This window comes from Pseudorca crassidens, chromosome 2 (assembly GCF_039906515.1).
Source record: "Pseudorca crassidens isolate mPseCra1 chromosome 2, mPseCra1.hap1, whole genome shotgun sequence".
NCBI classification, from domain to species: Eukaryota; Metazoa; Chordata; class Mammalia; order Artiodactyla; family Delphinidae; genus Pseudorca; species Pseudorca crassidens.
In genome coordinates, this window is record NC_090297.1 from 97139704 (window position 1) to 97160129 (window position 20426).

At 35.5% G+C, this 20426-nt stretch overlaps 1 protein-coding gene across 4 annotated transcripts; it reads right to left on the reverse strand.

The window, feature by feature from the left end:
• Positions 1-203: 203 nt before the first annotated feature.
• On the reverse strand, positions 204-18135 carry LRIF1 (ligand dependent nuclear receptor interacting factor 1). Of its 4 annotated transcripts, none has more exons than XM_067727220.1 (4): positions 17451-18135; positions 5153-6662; positions 3623-3895; positions 204-2803 (listed from the first exon to the last, which is right to left on the reverse strand). In XM_067727220.1, the coding sequence occupies exons 1-4, from the start codon at positions 17516-17518 to the stop codon at positions 2366-2368; spliced, it is 2289 nt and encodes a 762-aa protein (XP_067583321.1). In that variant the 5' UTR covers positions 17519-18135; the 3' UTR covers positions 204-2365. The 4 variants fall into 4 exon arrangements, with proteins under 4 accessions (XP_067583321.1, XP_067583322.1, XP_067583320.1 ...); XM_067727221.1 differs by having other exon boundaries at positions 3623-3928; positions 5153-6654; positions 17451-18125; XM_067727219.1 differs by having other exon boundaries at positions 3623-3928; positions 17451-18125.
• Between the last annotated feature and the right edge of the window lie 2291 nt (positions 18136-20426).

Sequence of the window (20426 nt, forward strand, 5' to 3'; positions counted from 1 at the left end):
GAGACCATCAGTATAAACAAATTTTGAGAATTTTGCTATAAAGAATTCAAGCCACATTTCCATACCATGGAATTTATTATCAGAAGAAATGTGGTGCTTGATGATTCCATGAGCAGCAAAGCCTTAATAGTAAAAGAAGCAGAAAACATCAAAAGGAGAAGGTAAGAAAATGAAATGAAATGAAAATGGATGCAACATGTCTATTAGGATGATTTTAGTTGAATTTATTTTATTTAACAAACATTGATACATTGCTATGTGTCAAGCACTATTCAAGGATTTGTAAATACAATTCATTCAATAATCTTCCAATCCTCAAAATTCATTTGAGATTGCCCTTTTTCCAACCTTTAAATGTAGTCTGACATGAGCCCACCATTTTAACTTCTCTGTTTATACTGTTTCCCTAAGTGAAGTTTTCCAGACCTATGACTTCAAATAATATCTATTTACTGATAGCCTTTAACTATGTATCTCCTAGCCCCCAAATTTAATGTTTTAGCTTGATGGGAAAGTGAATTTTTAATATTTTAGTTTGTATTTTCAATTTTCCCACAATGGACATGTACTGGTTCTTTTATAAAATGTTTAAAATTTTTTCAAAGGAGGTAATAATTCATGAAATTATATTCCCACTGATAGATAAATTAAGACTGACAATTGACCACTGCATCTAGCAACATGGAAGTCACTGGTGTCGTTAACAAGATCCATTTTGGTGGAGTAGGGGGAGAAACATCTGCCTGGAATAGTTTGGCAGTTCCTCAATGAGTTAGGGTATGACCAGCAATTACACTCCTAGGTATATACCCAAGAGATTTGAAAACATTATGTCCACACCAAAACATGTACCCAAACGTTCAGAGCAACACAGCAACATAACATCCTAGTAGCCAAATGTGTACACAACCAAAATGTCCATAGACAAATGAATGATAAAGTGTGTTATATCCATACAGTGGAATATTACTCAGCAATTAAAGAATTACATACTAATACATGCCACAACACAGATGAAACTTGAAAACATTAAGCTAAGTGAAAGAAACCAGTCACAAAGGGACATATATTGAATGATTCATTCCATGCATATGAATATCCCAAACAGGCAAATTTATAGAGACAGAAAGTGTTGGTGGTTGCCAACGGCTGGGGGAAGGAGGGTCTGGGGAGTGACTGCTAATGGGTATGAGGTTTTTTGGAGGTAATGAAAATGTTCTAATTAGATCATGTTGATGGTTGCACAACTCTGTGAATATAACCACCACTGAGTTGTACACTTCAAAAGGGTGAACTTTATGATATACAAATTATCTTAATAAAGCTGTTACAAAAACCCAAAAAGGCAAGAGAATCTAGCTGATGCTCAGTTTGCATTTGTTCTACTCCTTCTCAGTATTTTCTGACTTATTGTTTTCTATTTTGTTGCCAATGTCCAGGTTTTATTTGACCAACACTATTCCAGGAATTTGTTAATCATTTTTTTAAAAAAATAACCCTTTCCTCCCCCTTAATCCCCATCTCTACACCATTCTCCAACTCGCTAAATCAAAGATAACCAGATAGGAAAATGTCTGCCTCTATTATGAAAAACTACACTTTACCACTTTAAAAAGTATTAAATGTGGCCATGTTCATATTTACTTTTCACACAATCCAAGTCACATATGTACAAATTCCCCCCCCCCACAAAAAAAGGAAGCATTTGCCTAGGAATAATAACATATCACTTTAAGCAAACAATACACTATATAGCCTGAATTCTAAAACCCATTTTGTATTATATGAAACTACTTTGTAAAGTTTATAAAACAAATGTCCCTCACTCTTGAGAAATGTTTGAATTTTTAAATAATGCTGCTATAATACATTTTCTTTCATGAAATTAAAAAAAATCTTACAACAATGGCGAGAATGTATCATTTATGGGTAAAGAGACATATAGATATACAAGCCCATTGGAAAAGCTAAGTTTAGAGCTGATTTCCTCTGTTGGATTGTATAATTTAAAAAGTACACAATAATTACCTATTGTTGGAATAACATCTGAGCAATTTAGCTAAATGTACAAACAATAACAAATATTCAAACTTGGGGAATTCAAGTTAAAGTAATAGAAAAATAGAAAATTTTTCCTTCCAAAAAGAGGTATCTAGACAAAGATTCAGATACCCCATGAGATTATTCACAAAAGTCATATAATCAACCTTTTCTGTATTCCTTAAATAAAATTTGATAATCAACTGATGAAAAGACAAGTTTAATATTCAAAGACACTTTCAGAATGCATCTATAATTAACTTAATGCAAAAGTATATGAAAAAACACAGCTATTTCACTGGTCTTTACATATAGCAACATTTCATTATTTTTGGCTCATCTTCATACGCATTTCTTCAAGAGCTGCTTCTTTTTCTCTCAGCACCTGCTTAAGTCTTCTTATTTTTTCATCTCTAATGGTTTCTTCTAACTCTGGTGGTGTCATGGGGAAAATATCTTCAGTATAGTTTTTATTGAAGGAATGGCTTTGCTCAAAAGCTGTATTTGAACTCAGTGTGCCTTTCTCTTCATTCCCATGGGTAGAGTGTTCTACCTCAGATCTCTTCTCTTCCCTGGTTTTGTTGCAGCCTCTGAGAATGTTATGGTGTGATACATTTGAAGTTGGTAAAATACTGCTAACGAGTTGGGAACTGGTGACATTAGTTCCTCCATTTACAGTTGTGTTATAAACACTCTCAGTTCTTCTCTTCTTTGTGTGATCCATCTTCTTATTGGTTTTTGCTTTTCTTTTCTTACCAAAACCCTGTTGCAATGTTGAGTAAGATTCCAAAAGAAAAACAAAATATTATTGCTGAATAGTGTGCTCTCGAATTTAACAAAGTTTGCAGATACAAATATTTAGCCATTAAATTCAACTCAACAAAATATAATTCACATACTCCTGCTTAAGTCAAATATTAGAAGCTATATTGATCTACTATGAAAACCTAACAACCATATGTGAAGAGCATAAGAAACAGAATTTATTTATTTATTTTCTCCTCTGCAGAGTAGGCACATAGGGAAGATTATCACTGGGAAAGGTTGACCGGTTTCAGATCTGAAGTTCAGGATATTATACAATAATGAAATATTTATAAGTAGAATGACAGTAAGCAAAGTTATAGGGATTTTATTTTCATCATTATTGTGTAGATTTCTTAAGATGTTTAAATTAAAGTAATACTTCAGTGAGTATCTGCATGCTTATATTTTCCCTGCATTTCTGTCATTTCTTTTCTTTTCTTTTCCTTTTTTATTTTTTTTGGCCATGCCTTGTGGCTTGTGGGATCTTAGTTCCCTGACCAGGAATTGAACTGGGACCCTCAGCAGTGAGAGCTCGGAGTCCTAACCACTAGATTGGTAGGGAATTCCCTAAAGCAACATTTTTAATTAACTGGGGATGCATTTTTACCTGTGCATATATGGTTCTTCTTAACATTGTTTTAGTATAATACATATACATGCAAATTTGGTAACAACTATCATTCATATTAATGCACAAGACTAAAAAAAAATCAAGAAAATTAATACATTCATATATCTTTGGAGTACCTACAAAGGACACTTTAAAATCTATTACCTGTTTTCTCCCTTCCTCCTTCACTATAAACTCTGTCTCTTTGTAAGTATCACTTTTCACCAAACAGCTAAAGGAATCAAAACCTCCTCCAGAGCCCAAATGGTGAGGAATCCGAGTAAGGCACACGCTCAAATCTTTAGTGAGACCAAATATCTTTCTAAGTTCAGCATCATTGTTCAGATATGATGCCTTATTGCTTCTTCCTTGGGAATTGTTCTTGTCATTTCTTTCTTGAGTAACTTTTTCTAATGTTGATGCCATCTCATTCTGGATCTGGAAATAGGAAAAGAAAACACACAAACAATACTGCCAATTACTTAAGCTATTTTATCAGACTAGCAACTAAGTGATTACCTCATCTTACTTAAAATGCTATGCTTTAAAGTCCTAAATGATTGGATTGTATTACTCTTGCCTTACCACCCACACTTGAAAAGCTGAACTTAACTGAGCAAAACCAAAATGTTCTCCTACAATTTTACTTTCTTGTACTAGGAAAGTAACAGGTAGTTAATTCTCAAACAAATGAAATGAGAATACAGACTAATGACAAGTTAAAAATAATCAATATAACATCATGTTGGAAATTGTCATCTTTTGGAAAACTCTTATAGCTTTAATCAATTTGTACTTAATCAGAATTTACCTCCTTACATCTCTGGAGTTCATTGAATTCTGTACTGAAGGGGAGAAATACTGAACATTATTAAGTAGACCTCTAAGAAGGAAAATGTGGGTACAAATATTTAGTGATTACACATGTACATATCTTAAGTAGAACAGAAGGATAACTATGTGGATATGTTGAGTAATTGAATGATTCAGAAAGAAGGACTAAAAAGAGGAACAGGAGACTTGTATACTAAAAACACAAAAAACAACCAAACAACCCAATCAAGATGTTGATAAATTCTTCTTCCACAAATGACTGAAAGGTATTAATTAGCCATGTCCTGCCCCTTCTACCGTCTACCTAAAAAACTTGCCAGATATCTCCCTACCACCACAAAACAAACAAACAAATCCCAGCACTGCTCTGTGCATAATATTAATCTCTTCATATACTAAAAGTAAGCTCTTAAGTATATATGTATGCATGTATATGTATTTATGTGTACAAAGATAAGTATGTGTGTGTGTATATATATATATGTATATACATATATATATACACACACACACACACACAAAATTTTACTAAGCTTTGAATTCACATTATCCTTCTCCAACTCTTCTAAATCTTGTTGCTCTGTGATTTGTTTGTTTAATTTTGCTTTGAAGACTTGGCATGCCAAATGATTCTAGAGAAAAATACTGCTTCAGCTCTCTCTATTACACTCCTCAAACATTTCCTTCAGATGAAAGCTTTGACTTAATTAAGCATTCATGTGCGTATGGTATGTGTGTGATGAAGAGGAGGATGGGAGAGGAGGGAAAGAGAGGTATCATAGATAACTAACTTTGAGAATTAAGAAAGAAAAATTTTCTATATACATAGATAAAAAGAACACCCTAACATGGGAAAATTACCTTTGGTTCTTGGTCTCTGAAAACACACTGTTGTGAAGTAACAGTTGTTGCATCAACAGAGGAACTTATTTTCTCTATGCTGTGGATGATATTTCCTTTTCTGGGGGAATTTTGTCCTGTACTAAATCCATCTGGAAAGTCTGGCTTTGAGAATAAAGTCTTACTGTGCTTTAAGTAGTTAATGGATTGGTTCATACTATGTGGGTTTGGGGTAGAAAGAGATGGTTTCTCCACTTTCTTATTCTTCTCTGCCCTTAGATTGGCCATGGAAGCAAGCTGGGTATTTGAAAGTGATTTTGTCTCCATCTGGGAAGATTTACTTTTAGCCAAAACAATACTTACAACCTCTCTGGATATTTCTGTGACTGGACTTGAACTTACTATCTGTGATGTATCTTTTCTTGGTGGAATATCAGGAGAAACAGAATTCTCTTGGTCAATTTGTGATGGCAAAACATCTGTCCCCTTTTTAGCCAATAGATAGACTTTCCCATTAAACATAACCAAAGCATTATCTTTAATAGGCATACTTTTGGATTGTGTCCCACTAGGACTGATGGTACTCAATGGTGGCAAATTTACAGTATTATCTCCCAAACTTTTCCTATCTACAAAAGTTTTTAAAATCTTTGAAGCCACATTATTTGAAGATTTAACAGGAACAAGAGATGGAGTGCAAGGCTGTAGATTCTCTTGAAAAATCCATTTCACTGGAGCAGCTTGAGAATGCTGACCACCTTTTAATTGTGTCTCTTTAGCAACATTCATTGGAATCTGTGTGGTGTTTAGTATCATTGGCTTTGCTATTTCTGTAACAGGTTTTGGGTAAATGTTTTGAAAGTTCTTGGTAACTACATTTTTCACTGTATTTACAGGAGATACATAAATAACAGTTGGTATTTGGGAGGCCTCAACTGTTCCTGAGGTACTTGTGGTTGCAGTTGCAAGTATCTTTTGCTGAACTGAAGGAGGCAATGAAGACGCTGGTACAGATTTCACTTCAGCATGGGCTGGAATCTGTAAATGATGCCCAGAAGGCAAAACCGGAGACTTCACAGTCATTGGAAGACTCTGGGTATTTACTAAAATATAAGATGAATCATTTTGTGTTGAGGAGGGAGAAACAGCAAACGTTTGCATGGTGAGTCCATCAATTTTCACACCATGCCTCTGAACTTTAGAAACTGATGAGGTAAAATTTTCAGTTCCCACAGAAGTAACTCTAACTTTTTCTGCTGTGTCTACTGTTCTTGTAAGAAAATAGTTTGAAGAACTGGCTGGCTGAAAAATGGGCAATTGAACTGATGCACTTGTGGAGGAGCTGGAAATCTGAGTCTGAAAAGTAACTTGAACTGGATTTCCTGTATTCCCTTTCAAAGCATCAGACATGACTGTAGATTGAACTAGTGGTATAAGATTTCCAGAGGAATTAGGAATTGGAAGTAATTGCAGAAGATTTTTTCCATCCGAGCCAATCGTCTGAACTACTTGGTACATGCAGCCTGAAACACTTAAAAGAACATCGAGTAAATAAATACAACATACTACATGGTATATACATTTTATTTAAAAACAAGTATTTGCAAACACTATGTTTTAAAAATAAAAATTTATAAAATATAATAACATAAGTATGTAATTTGTCACTTTGAGTTTTCAAAGTGAAATACTGCAAAAGAAAGAGTTTGAAGAAGTAGAAGAGATAATCAAAGGTATGGTCAGCTTTGATATAGATCTCCTCACATGATTAGGCAATGGGTATAAGATATTAGCATTTATTCCTAAAAGTAGACTTTTCTAAGTTTTACCCTGTATAAAATTTCAGCTACTAGAATATGCTCCTCTTAAACTATTAGCATCCTTCCTTCTTTTCCTTAAATTCTTTCCTCTAGTCCTTCTCCTTTACTATTATTGACCAGGATTCTTATTTTACCTCCATTTATGCTTATTCTATTTCCCTCACTTTTTTCTCCCCCCACCCAATCTGTTCTGTATTCTTCCCACTGATAATGACAAGTTCTACTGTCAGCCATTCTTTTGCTTAAGGCATCTCTTAAGATGATACCTTAGTTTGCCACATTTCTGGAGACTAAACTGAGTTACTCATGTAGGAACTAGTTTCTTCTTTGATTTATTGTTCCAGCATGTTTGATGTTTGGTGTAAAATAGCTCTTAGTATGGCAATTACTCATATTAGTTCCAATTGTCAGTCAACCCATATTTATAATAGCAACATCATTTCAGCTGAATGGTTTTCAGTGAATGTGGAATACACTGGAAGTCAATAATTTTTTTAACTTAGCCTATTTTGATTCTATTAAAAGTTATTAGCTATTACTTAGCACAGATTATCTGATTTTTTTTAAAAAATCCAATACTAATCTGTATCTGTTTGTACAATCAATTATTTGTAGATTACTTAAATGCAGACACCTCAAGTTATCCTGAAACCATCCTTCAGTTCTTGGAAAATACTAAACCCTCATGGGACTCAGGGTAGTCACACATGCTACTTATTCTTCACCCACCCATATACTCAACTCTCAACATAAATGATACTTCCCAGAGGATACATTCTCTGGCCACCTTAACTACCCTTGCTCTTCCTTCACAGGTAATAATATTACATCTGTTAGTTTCCTTCATGGTACATATCATAAGTTGTCATCATATATTAATGGATTTTTTCCACTGGTCTACATATTGTCTCTCATACTAAATTCCAGCAATATGGGTACAGAGTCCATGTCCTATAGACCCAATATGGCCTTACATGGCTAAGATTAAATGAAAAAAATTTAAGAATGAAAAATAATAATAATTAGAATTCTCAGTAGTGTAAAGGTGTGTTTTTCTGCCTATAGGTGTTTTTAAAGCTTCAGGTATTAATACAAATCAAAGCCAAAAATTCTATGCATCTTAGAAAGCACTGGATTTAGTTTTACCTTTTTGCAACCCCAAATAACATAATTATATACTTATAAATATTTAAAAGTTTTCTGGCCCTTTGATAGCACTTCAAAATGTTATATTTACTTTCAATAAATTAAAAGTTAATCTCTAAAGAAGTATAAACATAAAGAAAAGTATGAATTCTTGCTTTGACAGGTTGAAGAAGAAAACTCACCTTCACCTCCTCCCTATCCCCCAAAAAGCAAATATAAACTGGATCAGAACTTAATTTATTAAACCAAAATTTACTGAGTGTCTGTTATGGTTTAGGCACCAGACTCAGTTATGTAGCTCAGTAAGCTACAGCCTGGGGCCAAGTCTGGCCCTCTCCCTGTTTTTGTATAGTACACAAGCTAAGAATGGTCTTTATATTTTAATTTAAAAAAATCACAAAAATAACATTTTGTGATATATGAAAATTATGAGTTTCAAAACTCTGTATCCATAAATAAAGTTTTATTAGTACACAGTCACACACATTTTTTATGTATTGTACATGGCTGCTTTCTGCTGCAACAACAGAGTTAAGTAGTTGCAGCAAAGATCACATGGCCTATAAAGTCTAAACATTTACTATCTGGTCCTTTACAGAAAATGTTTGCTAGCCTCTAAACTAGTTCAACCCACAATCCCTAAAAGAACTTAAAATGCTGGGTACATGGACATGTAAATAGGCAATTTTTATTGAGATAAATGATGTACTTGGAAGAGTACAAAAATGCTCACTCCTTTTCTTTAAACATTTTCTTCCCAAGGTTTCCTAGATATGACATACTTCTATCCCTGTAGTGACTCCTCAGTCTTCTTTGCCAACTCATTCTGCTTGAATCAACCTTAAAATGTTGGAATTCACCAAAGCTTAGAGTAAATTATTCTCTTCTTACTCTGTAAGCTTTCCCCCAGATGATTTATTCTATATGCATGATTTCAACTAAACTACCATTTATATATCAACAATTCAAATAGTTATATCTTAGCTCCTTTGAGATTCAGGCTTATATGTCCAACTTCCCTCTTGACATTTCCATTCAGAATCTCAAATGCACCTAAAACTCAACATGGTCTTTTCCAGTGTTCTTCCTTCAGTAAATGGCATCTGAACTATCTTAGATGCCTAAATCTGAACAAGTAATTCCAACTTTCTTACCATCTGTATTCAACCTATCACAAAATCCTGTTGATATTAACTCCTAAATTTCTCTTGACCTATTCAATCGTTTACAAATCAATTGTTCCCACTCTAGTCCATCTCTGGCTTGGTCTATTATGGTAGCTTCATAACTGGTCTTTTCTTCAGTCTACCATCTCCTTTTAAAATTACTCAGCACTCTAATGCCAGCCCTTCCCAGCTTAAAACATTTCATCAGCTTCCCACTTTCTTTGAGTGGTAGAAAGAAAATCAAGAGATTCTGATGCAATGGAAGCCAAAGGAAGAGAGAGTTTCAAAAAAATTGGGCAATTCTATTGAAAGTTTCTGAGAGGCCAAGTAGGATGCAGGTTTAAAATGTATACTGGAATTAAGGGCATGAGGATCATTGATGGCTTTAAAAGAGCAGTTTGGTGAGGAAAGAAGTTGGTAGGAGTGAATATGAAGACAAAAAGGATAGACAACTCTTTTATGAACTTTGACTGTAAGAGGAAGAGAAAAACTGGAAAGCAGCTGGAAATTAAATGGGGTCAAAGAAAAGATCTTTTCTTTTTTTCTTTTTTTTTTTAATGTTAGGTGAACTAGAGCATAAATGCTCATGTGAGTCAACGAAAGGAAGAGACTGGTAATAAAGGAGAAAGAGGGGTAATTAATAATGTAAAGTTTGAAAAGGAGGTAGGAAATTGAGACCATAAGACAGCTGAAGGGACTGAACCTTAAAGAGAGCTGGAGAAGTATGTCCTTTCATTGGAACTGGAAGAGAGGTTAGGTGCATTTGCAGGTAAATTTAAAGCTTTGGTGTTAGAAGGTTGAGGTAATTCTGATCTAGTGGCTTTTACTTGCACTATGAAATAAGGATATGACATCAATTGCTAAGAAGAGCAAAAACAGGGAGAGATTTGAGGATAATCAAAAAGATTTGAAACAGTCTTTGTGAAAAAATAAGCTGACCTCAGAAAATATCAGTCATCAGGCAGGGTTGATGGCCCAGGGAGATAGGTAATGATCATGAATTCATAGTAATACCAACCTGTGCTCATGAGAGTCTCCCTGTTTCACCAGGTATAGGCAGAGAAAGTAAATCACTGAGTTCATCCAAGACTGGGGTGGCTTCAGAAGGGTATAACAAAAATCAAAGAGGAGCAAAAGATTTTAGGGTACTGAAAAAAATTACCAAATGATGAAATATAGAAACTATACTAGATGGGAAGGAAATGAGAACATAAAAGGCTAATGTATAGGGAGAAAATAAAGGGAATGGACTGAGGGCCAGATAAAGAACAGTCAGAGTGGGAATACTTAAACAACTAAGCTAAAATATAGGAACTGGTGTTTGGAAAGCAGGATGCCTAAATCAAGAATTTTGTAGATGCAGCAATTTCATCTGATAACAAGAACTACAGAAGTGGATAGCTGGTGATAGAATGGAGAAAACACTGAGGAAAAAGATCTTTGTACTGAAAGACCAGGTGACAAAGAGGTTATCCACACAGATGCTAAAGTTATGTAGGATTAGAGAGAAGATTGGGATGTGGGTGCCAAGTTCAGTGACAGAAAGTTGGTAGATGGTATTAATGAACCATAATTAGGACCATCTACCAACTTTCTGTCACTGATATGCCAAAAAGTTGTCTTGAAGCCCACTGTCTTCTGCAATCTATTTTCTTTCCCATTATTCTATGACACCTTATTCTCAAAGATTATGAAATATGTCCACACAGTTAAATCTGGCTTTACTCTATACTCATTCCCTAGGTGCTCTCTGCTGAAATTAGCACTGGTAGTTAATTATCCCTCCATCTTGAACCTCTTTCTACTACGATTTCCATTGTGTACAATATTTCTTGTCTTTCTTAATGTTCCCTTTCTTATTCATTTTCTGCATTTTAAGTATCCAACTATGACTTCTCCCCAAAGTACAGTTCTTGACCCTGTTTCTTCTTTAACACATTCTTCCTTTGTAAATCAACCATACTTCAATAAAAAAATAAAATTTAAAAAAGGCATTCTTCCTTAAAGAGTGCACCAAGGTAATAGTTCAAAGCTTCAACTATTACCTTCAACTATCTCTTCTGCAATGATGACTCTCACGTTATATCCTTTTATTCTATCCCCTAATATTGACCTCAATTCCATATTTGTGATGTCTGACCAAACATTTTCACTTTTAATACCATTACTTTAAAGTTAAAATTACTCTGTACTGAAAACTACTACTCTATCTTACCATCCAGTCATGGGTCAGCACTACTGTTTTCCAGGTCACTTAGGTCTTAAATCACCTCGTAATCTCTATCTTTACCACCCTCTTTATTCATCTTTAATTCACCCATAGTACTTTGTATAGATGCTTACAAAGGATAAACATTCAATAAATGTATACTGAATGAATCACCAAGTCCATAAAGTTTTTTTTTTCTTTTTTACAGCTCTTACTCATATTCTCTTTCTTCACCTTTGCCACTTCTACTTGCTACATCAGACCCGCATCACCTTGTATCTAGTCCTCATTATCTCATTCCTGTGTTTGGCTCTGACTTTTAAACTCATTTTTCTGACTGTGGCCATTATCATTATGTATCTCTGGCAGACTAAATCATTGTTTTCATCCTGTTACCTCCTTGCTCAAAGTTTCAGTAATTCATCATTGCCAATTCAGCCTGACATGAAAATCATCTACAATCTAGCCCCAACCAATCTCTACAATAGTACCACCTAGAACATCTCAGCATAAAATCTCTGGTCCTACCAGAAAGGTCTCTACTATTCTGGATTGTCTTATGTACATTATTTACTCTAAGCATTCTTTAAGGTTTTTTTTTTCTTCTCTAACAATTTAAAACATAGTTATAAACTGAGGATCAATCCATCTTCTCCACGAAATATCTGCTAGTCACTCAAACTCATATTAATTTCTTCCAAGTTGGAATCCCTAAAGCACTCTCATTGGTGCCACTAATGCTAGGAGTTACATAATGCCTTCTATAAGGCCTTTGATCTATTAGTTAATTTTAAAAAATTAGTAAAGTATTTTTTTTCCTCAGTGAGCTTGAAACCCATTATGGTCAGAGACTATATCATTTATTTTGTAACTGTTCTTCCAATACCAGGCACAGTAGGCCCTCAAAAAATTATATAAAAAATAAGGCAGCTCTTTCAAACATTTCAAATATATTGAAATGTCTCAATACCTTTAATGTTTAGTCTCATTTAGTTTATGTACTTCATTTGTCAGTAACACCTGGTTAACACATTAGAAGCTTCAACAGAGCAGAACACACGCTTTTATAATTAATTATTTGCATGGGGCAAACACATTTTAATTGGCATATTAGTTAAACAAATCACACAGAATTCTGATACTTCATTCACATACTTTATTATATGGCCCCTATATTTCCGCTTTATAAAAACATTTATATTGCACAAACTCTTCAAATCTAATCATGGATTTTTCCTCTCTTCTTCATTTCCCCTCCAAAAAAGGGAAGGAAAATACAGTTTCTTCTATGTCAGTATATCAGTAGAGATTCATACAATCTACCAGAGACCATAAATTCCTTAAGGGTAGGTTATTCTATTCATATCTATATTCTCTACACCTAATAGAGCAACTGGCACACTGTAGACAATATTGGCTGAATTGAATCCTACAAACTCTGATTTTAAAAAAGTCTGTGATTTCCTAGTAACAAATGGAATGAGTTCTAAAAATTAAACTGAAATGCAGAATGCTAAGGAAAGAAGTGATGAATCAGGGTGAAATTCATACTTCTTCAATCAATATATATATTTTTCAGTTATAGAAGAGATCTTCCACTTAACATACTAAAACCCTATAAAGATTCTGTTTTCTTAAAGATCATATTCTGTTAGTTAAGGTTAGAACTAAAACTAAAACCGGACTTTGCATCCCATGCTCTGGTTAGGTCACTTAAAAAGAAGAGTAATCAACATGCTAATTACTTTAAACCAACTAGGATGTGAACTGAGAAACTACACTGGAAAACTAATACAGTTTAAGGCTTTAAAAGAGAACACAGGAATACATTAGAAAGATTCTGGGCTTCTAATCCTGGCTCTTCCAATTATTAGTTGATTGACTTTGGTAAATTTACTTAACCTCTTTGAATCTTTCTTCATTTGTAAAGGTTTGCTATAACTGGTTGGGACTCTAATAAGCTCCCAATATAAGCTAGATATCATCTTCCACAAAAATATATAATTGGTGTTCAAGAACAAGTAAATGAATCAGATAATCTTTTGAAAATGTGAGAAATTTAATAAAAGATATATTAAACATACTTATAATATTATATAACTTCTGACATTTTTGACTATTCTAATTTTGAGTGAAGCATTTACAGATTAGATATGGAATGATAAAAATTTTGCAGGTTACTGAACATTTCGTAGATAATTTTGCAAAATTTTCAACTGCTAAGAGACTTTCTTCCATCTTACTCTCTCTGATTCAACATTATGTACATACATAACATACACAAGTACATAATGTAATAATATATATGATAATATTTACCATATAATATTATATACATAATAGATATGTTATTGTAAACAGTTGTCATTAACTCTAACCCTAATAAACAGTCCAACAAGGTAGGTATTGCCATTCCTATTTTATAGTTGAGAAAATGAAGATTTAGTAATATTAAATAACTTATTCAGAGACATGCTTTCTTGGGCAATCCCATGCATTTTCTTGTATTTACTTTAGCATAACCCTAATATAACAGGGTCCCAAAAATTCATGAATAAACTGAGAGATTAATGAGAAATAGATCTCAGTTAGCCTTATGGTATGTGTGTCTCTCTCTGCCTCTCGTACACGTACACGTACACACACACACACACACACACACAAATCACAAAAGCTAAGATAATAACACTTACACTGTACAAAACTAAATGCACACTGAACTGACAATGAAACATTATCTGTCTAACCAAACCAAGCCCCCTGCTGAGGACACCCATTTTAGCTCCCTATTTAAGAACAAAAGGTCAAAGGCAGATAGAAGCCAACGGTCTATCACTCTCTATTTTCAGCTCTGACCCTGCCTGAGTTTCAGATTCAAATATCTCACTGATTGCTTTCTTGGTGTGTTCCTAACCTCAATTAATTTACCAATATCTACCCAGAAAATTGGCATCATAATTGATCCACTTTTCTTCATGCCAGTTCACTGACAAGGTCTGCCTATTTTCCTTTCTATATTTCTTTGAATCCAACCCTTGCTCTACATTAGCTAGTGCAGGCTCTCTGAGTATCTGAAAGGACAACTGAAATAGAATCCTTATATGCCTGACCCCTCACCCCCAAATCCACACTGCCATCAGTTACCTAAAACGACACCTGACCATGACAGTTCTTTTCTTAAAATCCTCTGAAGGCTCTCCAACAGATGAAGTCTAATCTTCTCAGCAAACCCTTAAGAGCTCTCTATTTATCCCACTTATTACTAGTAATAAGTCATACTGCTGTTTTTTTTTAATCAATTCCCTCTTCCTGGCATAGCCTGCATTCATCTTTAATTGGATAGCTGATACTTCCATTCCCCAACTCAGCCACTCCAGAAACCTTTCCTACAATTCCCTTTCTGTATGCCCTCACAGCATCATCCTGTACATAACACTATTAAAAAGTGTATTACATCATATCCACCTCCAGACTTAAGGTTTTTCATGGGCATGGCCCATATCCTACTCTTTAGTCAGCCTCTCAATTTAGCACAGTCTGTCACATAGCAGGCACTCAGTGAACGTTTTTTAACCAAATGTTTGAACGATACAGATAATAAGTGGTGACGCAGCATATGAACCTAGGTCTCTGTAACTCTACCTTGTTTCTGTAACTCTACCAAGGTCTTTGTAACTCTACTGTACCATTCTGACTCCTGCTTTGCTCTTTGCATATGAAGTCCAAATCTAAATAAACTTAATGTTTACTGTCACAAATATCTTCCAGATTTTTCCTTTGTATTATAAGATTAAATTTGGGTTTTACATTTTATGCACTGATGAAGAGATACTTTTTAAACAATAAACATTCTGTATCACATTACTGAAAAACTTTACAGCAGGAAAGAAGTAACTCAAGAAAAATTCAAGTACCTACAGAAAATAATAAAATCATATAGTCATTCTAAACTTATGAAAAAAATGATTTTATACCATCAAAATATAAGAAATATAAGAAAATGAAGCTTCCAATAAACTAAAGAGATGACATTAATCCAACTATTTGCAAAAGTATATTTGGACATCATGCAGATTGTTGCTTATAAAAAAGAATAGAATCAAATATGCAATCAATAACCAAAGTAAATGTCAAATTGTTTCAGAAAAGCATCTTGTAAATGTCTTAAGTATGTGATTTAAAATCGAGGATTTGAAGAAATAAATGCATTCAAAAATGATAAAAAATAATGCATAAACCAATGAGTTAACGAACTCCAGATAACTGATGAATGTAACTAAAACAGAATTCAACTTGTAATGTTTTAAAAATATAGATAGCCAAAAGAAGTAGAAACTGGATAACAGAGTTAAATTACACAATACACAAAAAGTAAGGTTCTTACTCTGTCTAATTTCTGATATTGAAAAAGAATGCAATCCTGAAACAAATTGTGTTAAATTAGGGTAAATCAGATGTTATAAAATATCCAGGTACTAAAACAAGATAGAAGAAATGAACAATCATTAAAGACTAATTCTATTTTTGCATATCTATACAGGGCACTACCTCTGCCTTCCCCTTCAACTTCCACCAAAAATAAGCCAACAAAAAACATACATGCACAAAAGCTGGCTCTTGTTAAGATCTGAAATACAATGGTTCTTTCTTGGCAGTTCTTCCATATGGTTTTAGCTCAACACTTTTGGTGACCATTTCTCTTTAGAATATTATGCATACTTTTTTAAAGTGTTTATTACAATTAGGTTTTATAGCTACTTGTAACTACCTACTTCCTGGGCTAAAATTTGTACAGAAGTAAAGTTGTATCCTTACGATAATAATAATAGCTAACATTTAAATAATGCTTTTCTATTTTTCCTATACTAAGTATTTTAGTATATTCATTCTTTTAATCCTTAAAATACCTCTAGGTGCTCTTATTTACAGACTGGAAACCAGGTCACTTGGCCTCACAAATAGTAACTAGCAAAGCTAGCATTAAACCTAGTGAGCCCGATTTTCTTCAATCATAAATGCTCTTCCATGATTTTTATATCTCCATTTCCATGCCTTCTTCTTCACATTTTCCTTCTGCAGGGACTCGTTAACTTTCTTCTCGCCGCTTATTATATACCCACAAACCATGAAGAGTACAACTTAAAATATTCTACCTTAGCAAACAATTTTGTTCCAGTTTTATTTCTTCTTGATTAATATGAGCTTAAAAAAACCACTGAGTTAGTGATAAACTATTGTCTAAATTTACAAATAAGTGTCTAAGAAATACTCGAATCTCCCCCGACAAATGTAGTTCCTCTACATAAACATCCAATTCGAGACGACATTCTCATTACACCTGCTTCGAATATGCTGTTCGAAGGGATTAACTTTACATGATAATTTCTCTATCTTCACTTTTCTTTATCTTCAAATAAAGCTATTATTCGAAATTTTAAAAAAATCGATTCCCTTATTCCAGAACAATTTTTCGGTTTCTATATTCATATACTCTTATCAATTACACAAAAATATGTCCTTTCCTTCTCACTAACTCTCTTAAATTACAGTTACTTTCCCTGAAGGTCCAGCGCCACCTGAGCTGCACTTGCTAATCCGCGCGGATTGCTGCGTGTTTTTCTGCGAGTGCGCGAGAATCTTCCAGAAGATTTTGCTCACACAGGCGCGCCGGCCATGTTGATTTTCCTCTCCCGTGGAGATCTACTCTGTCAGCCTATGAAACTTCAGACGCTGGAGTCCTGCGGAGCCAGGGCAGAGGCTGACTGCGTCAGGCTCTGAAGAGGTTTTACGTTTCCGACAGGGATGTGCTCTAAGGGCTCTAAGTGCCAAACTGCCGCGAACTTCCCCTGGAGTGCTCACCCAGCGGGATCAAAGGCATCTGAATTGCAGAACGTCAGGAAACGACGGCCGACTCGACATCCTGCTAAGAGACGGGCGAGGTGCGGCCATGTCGAGGGAGATTCGAAACCGGTACTTACCAGTGCGAGGCGTTGCCTGACTTTTCCTCTGTAGGTTTCAGGAAGACCCTCTGTAGGTTATTGGACATTTTAGAGGAGTGGAAGGGACCAGTACATCCAGGAAAGGGGGCAGTGTCGGGGCCGAGGTCCTCCAAGTGGCGAGAACCAGAGAGAGAGAATGTAGGGATGGAGTTGCCCCGTAGCAGCTCAGAGAGGTTAGAAGCTGAAAGGAGAGCGACGGCGGGCTCTCGAGAGGGCGTATCCTCAGGCTTCGGATGGAGGCGGCGCAGCCACCAGAAACCGGAAGAATCGAAGAGGCTGACGGGGCGGGTCCGTCCCTAACCTCTGAGAAAACAGCCCTGAGTCTCCGCCTCAGCGCCTAGTACATCGCTCCAGAGTCACCGGGAATCAGCGCGGGAGGCGTGGCCTTAATGGTGCCGCCCCTATCGGTGCCGGGTCAGTGGTGAAGACCAAGCCAGACGGGCTCGGCCGACCCCGCCCACCGAGGCCGCCAGCGAGAGCAAAGCTCAGCCTAGCAGCTTCCGGTATCGCCACATCCGGTCGCCAAGGTGAATGGCTCGCTAACGCCCCGCCCTTATGCTGCGATCCAATCGCAGGTGATGTTTGCTGTCTCTTCTTCCGGATCAAGTAACGAATCGCCAAAGAAAATTCTCCAGATACCTACGCAAAATAAAATGTTTCCGGGGTCAATCGCAAAGTTTCTGCCTTTGTATTCGCCGCTAGTGTAAGTTTCCTCTGCCGCCAGTGCTTTAAAAGACATCGGAGCGCTCTTTTGAAGCCATATGCACTCCTGGCGTGAGAAAATTTTAGACGCCTGCCTGTGGCAAGCGCCTGTATTATTGCTACTTCCTGAGGGTTTCTTGGTTTTTTTCCTTTCTTGAAGCTTTGCCTCGAGATTTAACCTAATCTCTCTCTCCACCCCACCATTAATTCTCGCTCGAAATTACTTATTGTCATATAGTTAACTACTTGATTCTCTAAAAGTTTAATTCCCCATATAGACTTACTTTTTGGCACCTTTATTTGGATCTCCAGAGAAAAACTTTGCAGAAGTCTCTTGATTCCCGCTGTTAAAATCTCTTATCTGAGGAACAGGTTAAGTCTCTGGCTTCAGCTGGGACTAGAAGGAAGTTGTGGGAGGAGTGGTTTAGGAGATCCAGTTTTATCAGCTAGAGGCAGTAAAAAGGTAAACTGGCTCAAATTTAGGAGATTGATGTATGGTAGCCAAGTTGGTTTTTTAAAAATGCTGGGTACTCATTCTCCTAACTCCTTAATCAGCTAGTACTGATGAAAGATCTTGATGTTCTGATACAGAACGTAATACTTTTTAACTACTGTTCATTCTTTGTTAAAGGTTAATTTTAGCGATGTCGAATCCTGTGTGTGTAACTGGCATTTATCTTTCAGTCAAATATTTCCCATACTAAAGAGGGGGCAGAGTGGTGAGCCCTTAATACTGTCTTGGTTCTGATCATCCTATCTGTGAAAGCAAAACTACTTGAACGAGTTGCCTATTCTTGGCTTGTTACATTTTCTCACCATTCATTTCTTAACTTTGCAGTTTGGCTTCTCCTCATATCCAACAGCACTTCTAATAAATGAAACTCATTGTCACAGATTGGGTTCCCTGGGAAGCAGACTCTTGAGATGGACTTTGGTGTGCCTGAAGTTTATTAGGGATCAGTATCTGTAGAAGGGAAGAAAAGGGAGCAAAACTCGGCAGAGGGAGACGTTGGGTTGTGACGCCCAGTCTCAACAAAGGCCTTAGACTATCCCACACAGAGCTCTAAAATTAAGATGATTTTTTTTTTTTAAGATGAACTTCTGAAGTTTTCCCCAGTAGGATGCAGGCTTTCCCAAGGAAGGATGCATGACCTTAGGCAAGGATGATCTCCTTAGCCAAAGTAATTCCTCAAGGTGGCTGATAGCTGAGGCGTGTCTGCTGGCAGCACTCCAGTAACTGGCAGAATAAGACCTTCATTTTGCAAGGGAGGTCTGGGAGATGCATCAGAGTGTCCACTGTACTCATTAAACCACTCATTTAGCTGTTTCAATTGATACTATTTATCACAAATAGTATAAAGATTTGTTCAAATCTTTATTCTGCAGTGCTGTTAATTAATTCTTCTTGATGCCATTGGTAATATACTTTCTTGGGTTTCCTCCTACATTTTTATGTACTCTTTTTCAGTTTCTTTTGAAGGTTTATCCCTCACTTGGCCATTAAACAGAAGAGTTCCTTAAATCTTGATGATTGATCCTCTTATTTTCTCAAACTATCCTGTCTCCTCAAGCGATTTCAACATGCCTGTGGTTTCAATGACCACCTCTAGCCATTTTTATACTAGCCAAACACATAATACTACATGCCAAGTACTATTCTAAGTGCTTTACTGATGAAGAAACTGATGCACAGAGAATAGCATAACAGCAGAGATAAAGGGACGAGAGACCAAAAAGAAATTAGAGCATATTAAAATATAGCTCTTGTTAGCTAAAAGAGTGACAAATTTAAGCAAAAACTGACAGAAATGAATAGATTAATGAGTCAACAAATGTAGAAGGTTATTTTACACACGTACATCTCTGAGAAATTAATAGTTGAAGCAGAGAAAAGATAGGCATAGATATCAAAATTTTAAACAATACAGTAAACCAGGTTGAGACATCAGATGGTAAATAATCCACTTATTGGATAGTTCACATTATTTTTGAGCACATATAAAATATGTATAAAAATAATGTGATAGGCTACAAAGGAAGCTCTACTAGTGCTGAAGGATTAATTCTATATATACTATGTTTTCCAACCAAAAATTGATTAAAATTAGCTATCCAGATAATTAAGAATAGCTTTAAGACATATTTAGAAACAATAACCTATTACTAAATTACCCTTGGGTTAAAGATGAAATCATAATGGAAATTAAGTGATTTAAACACATTTGTCATAAAATAAGAATGTTTAAACACACA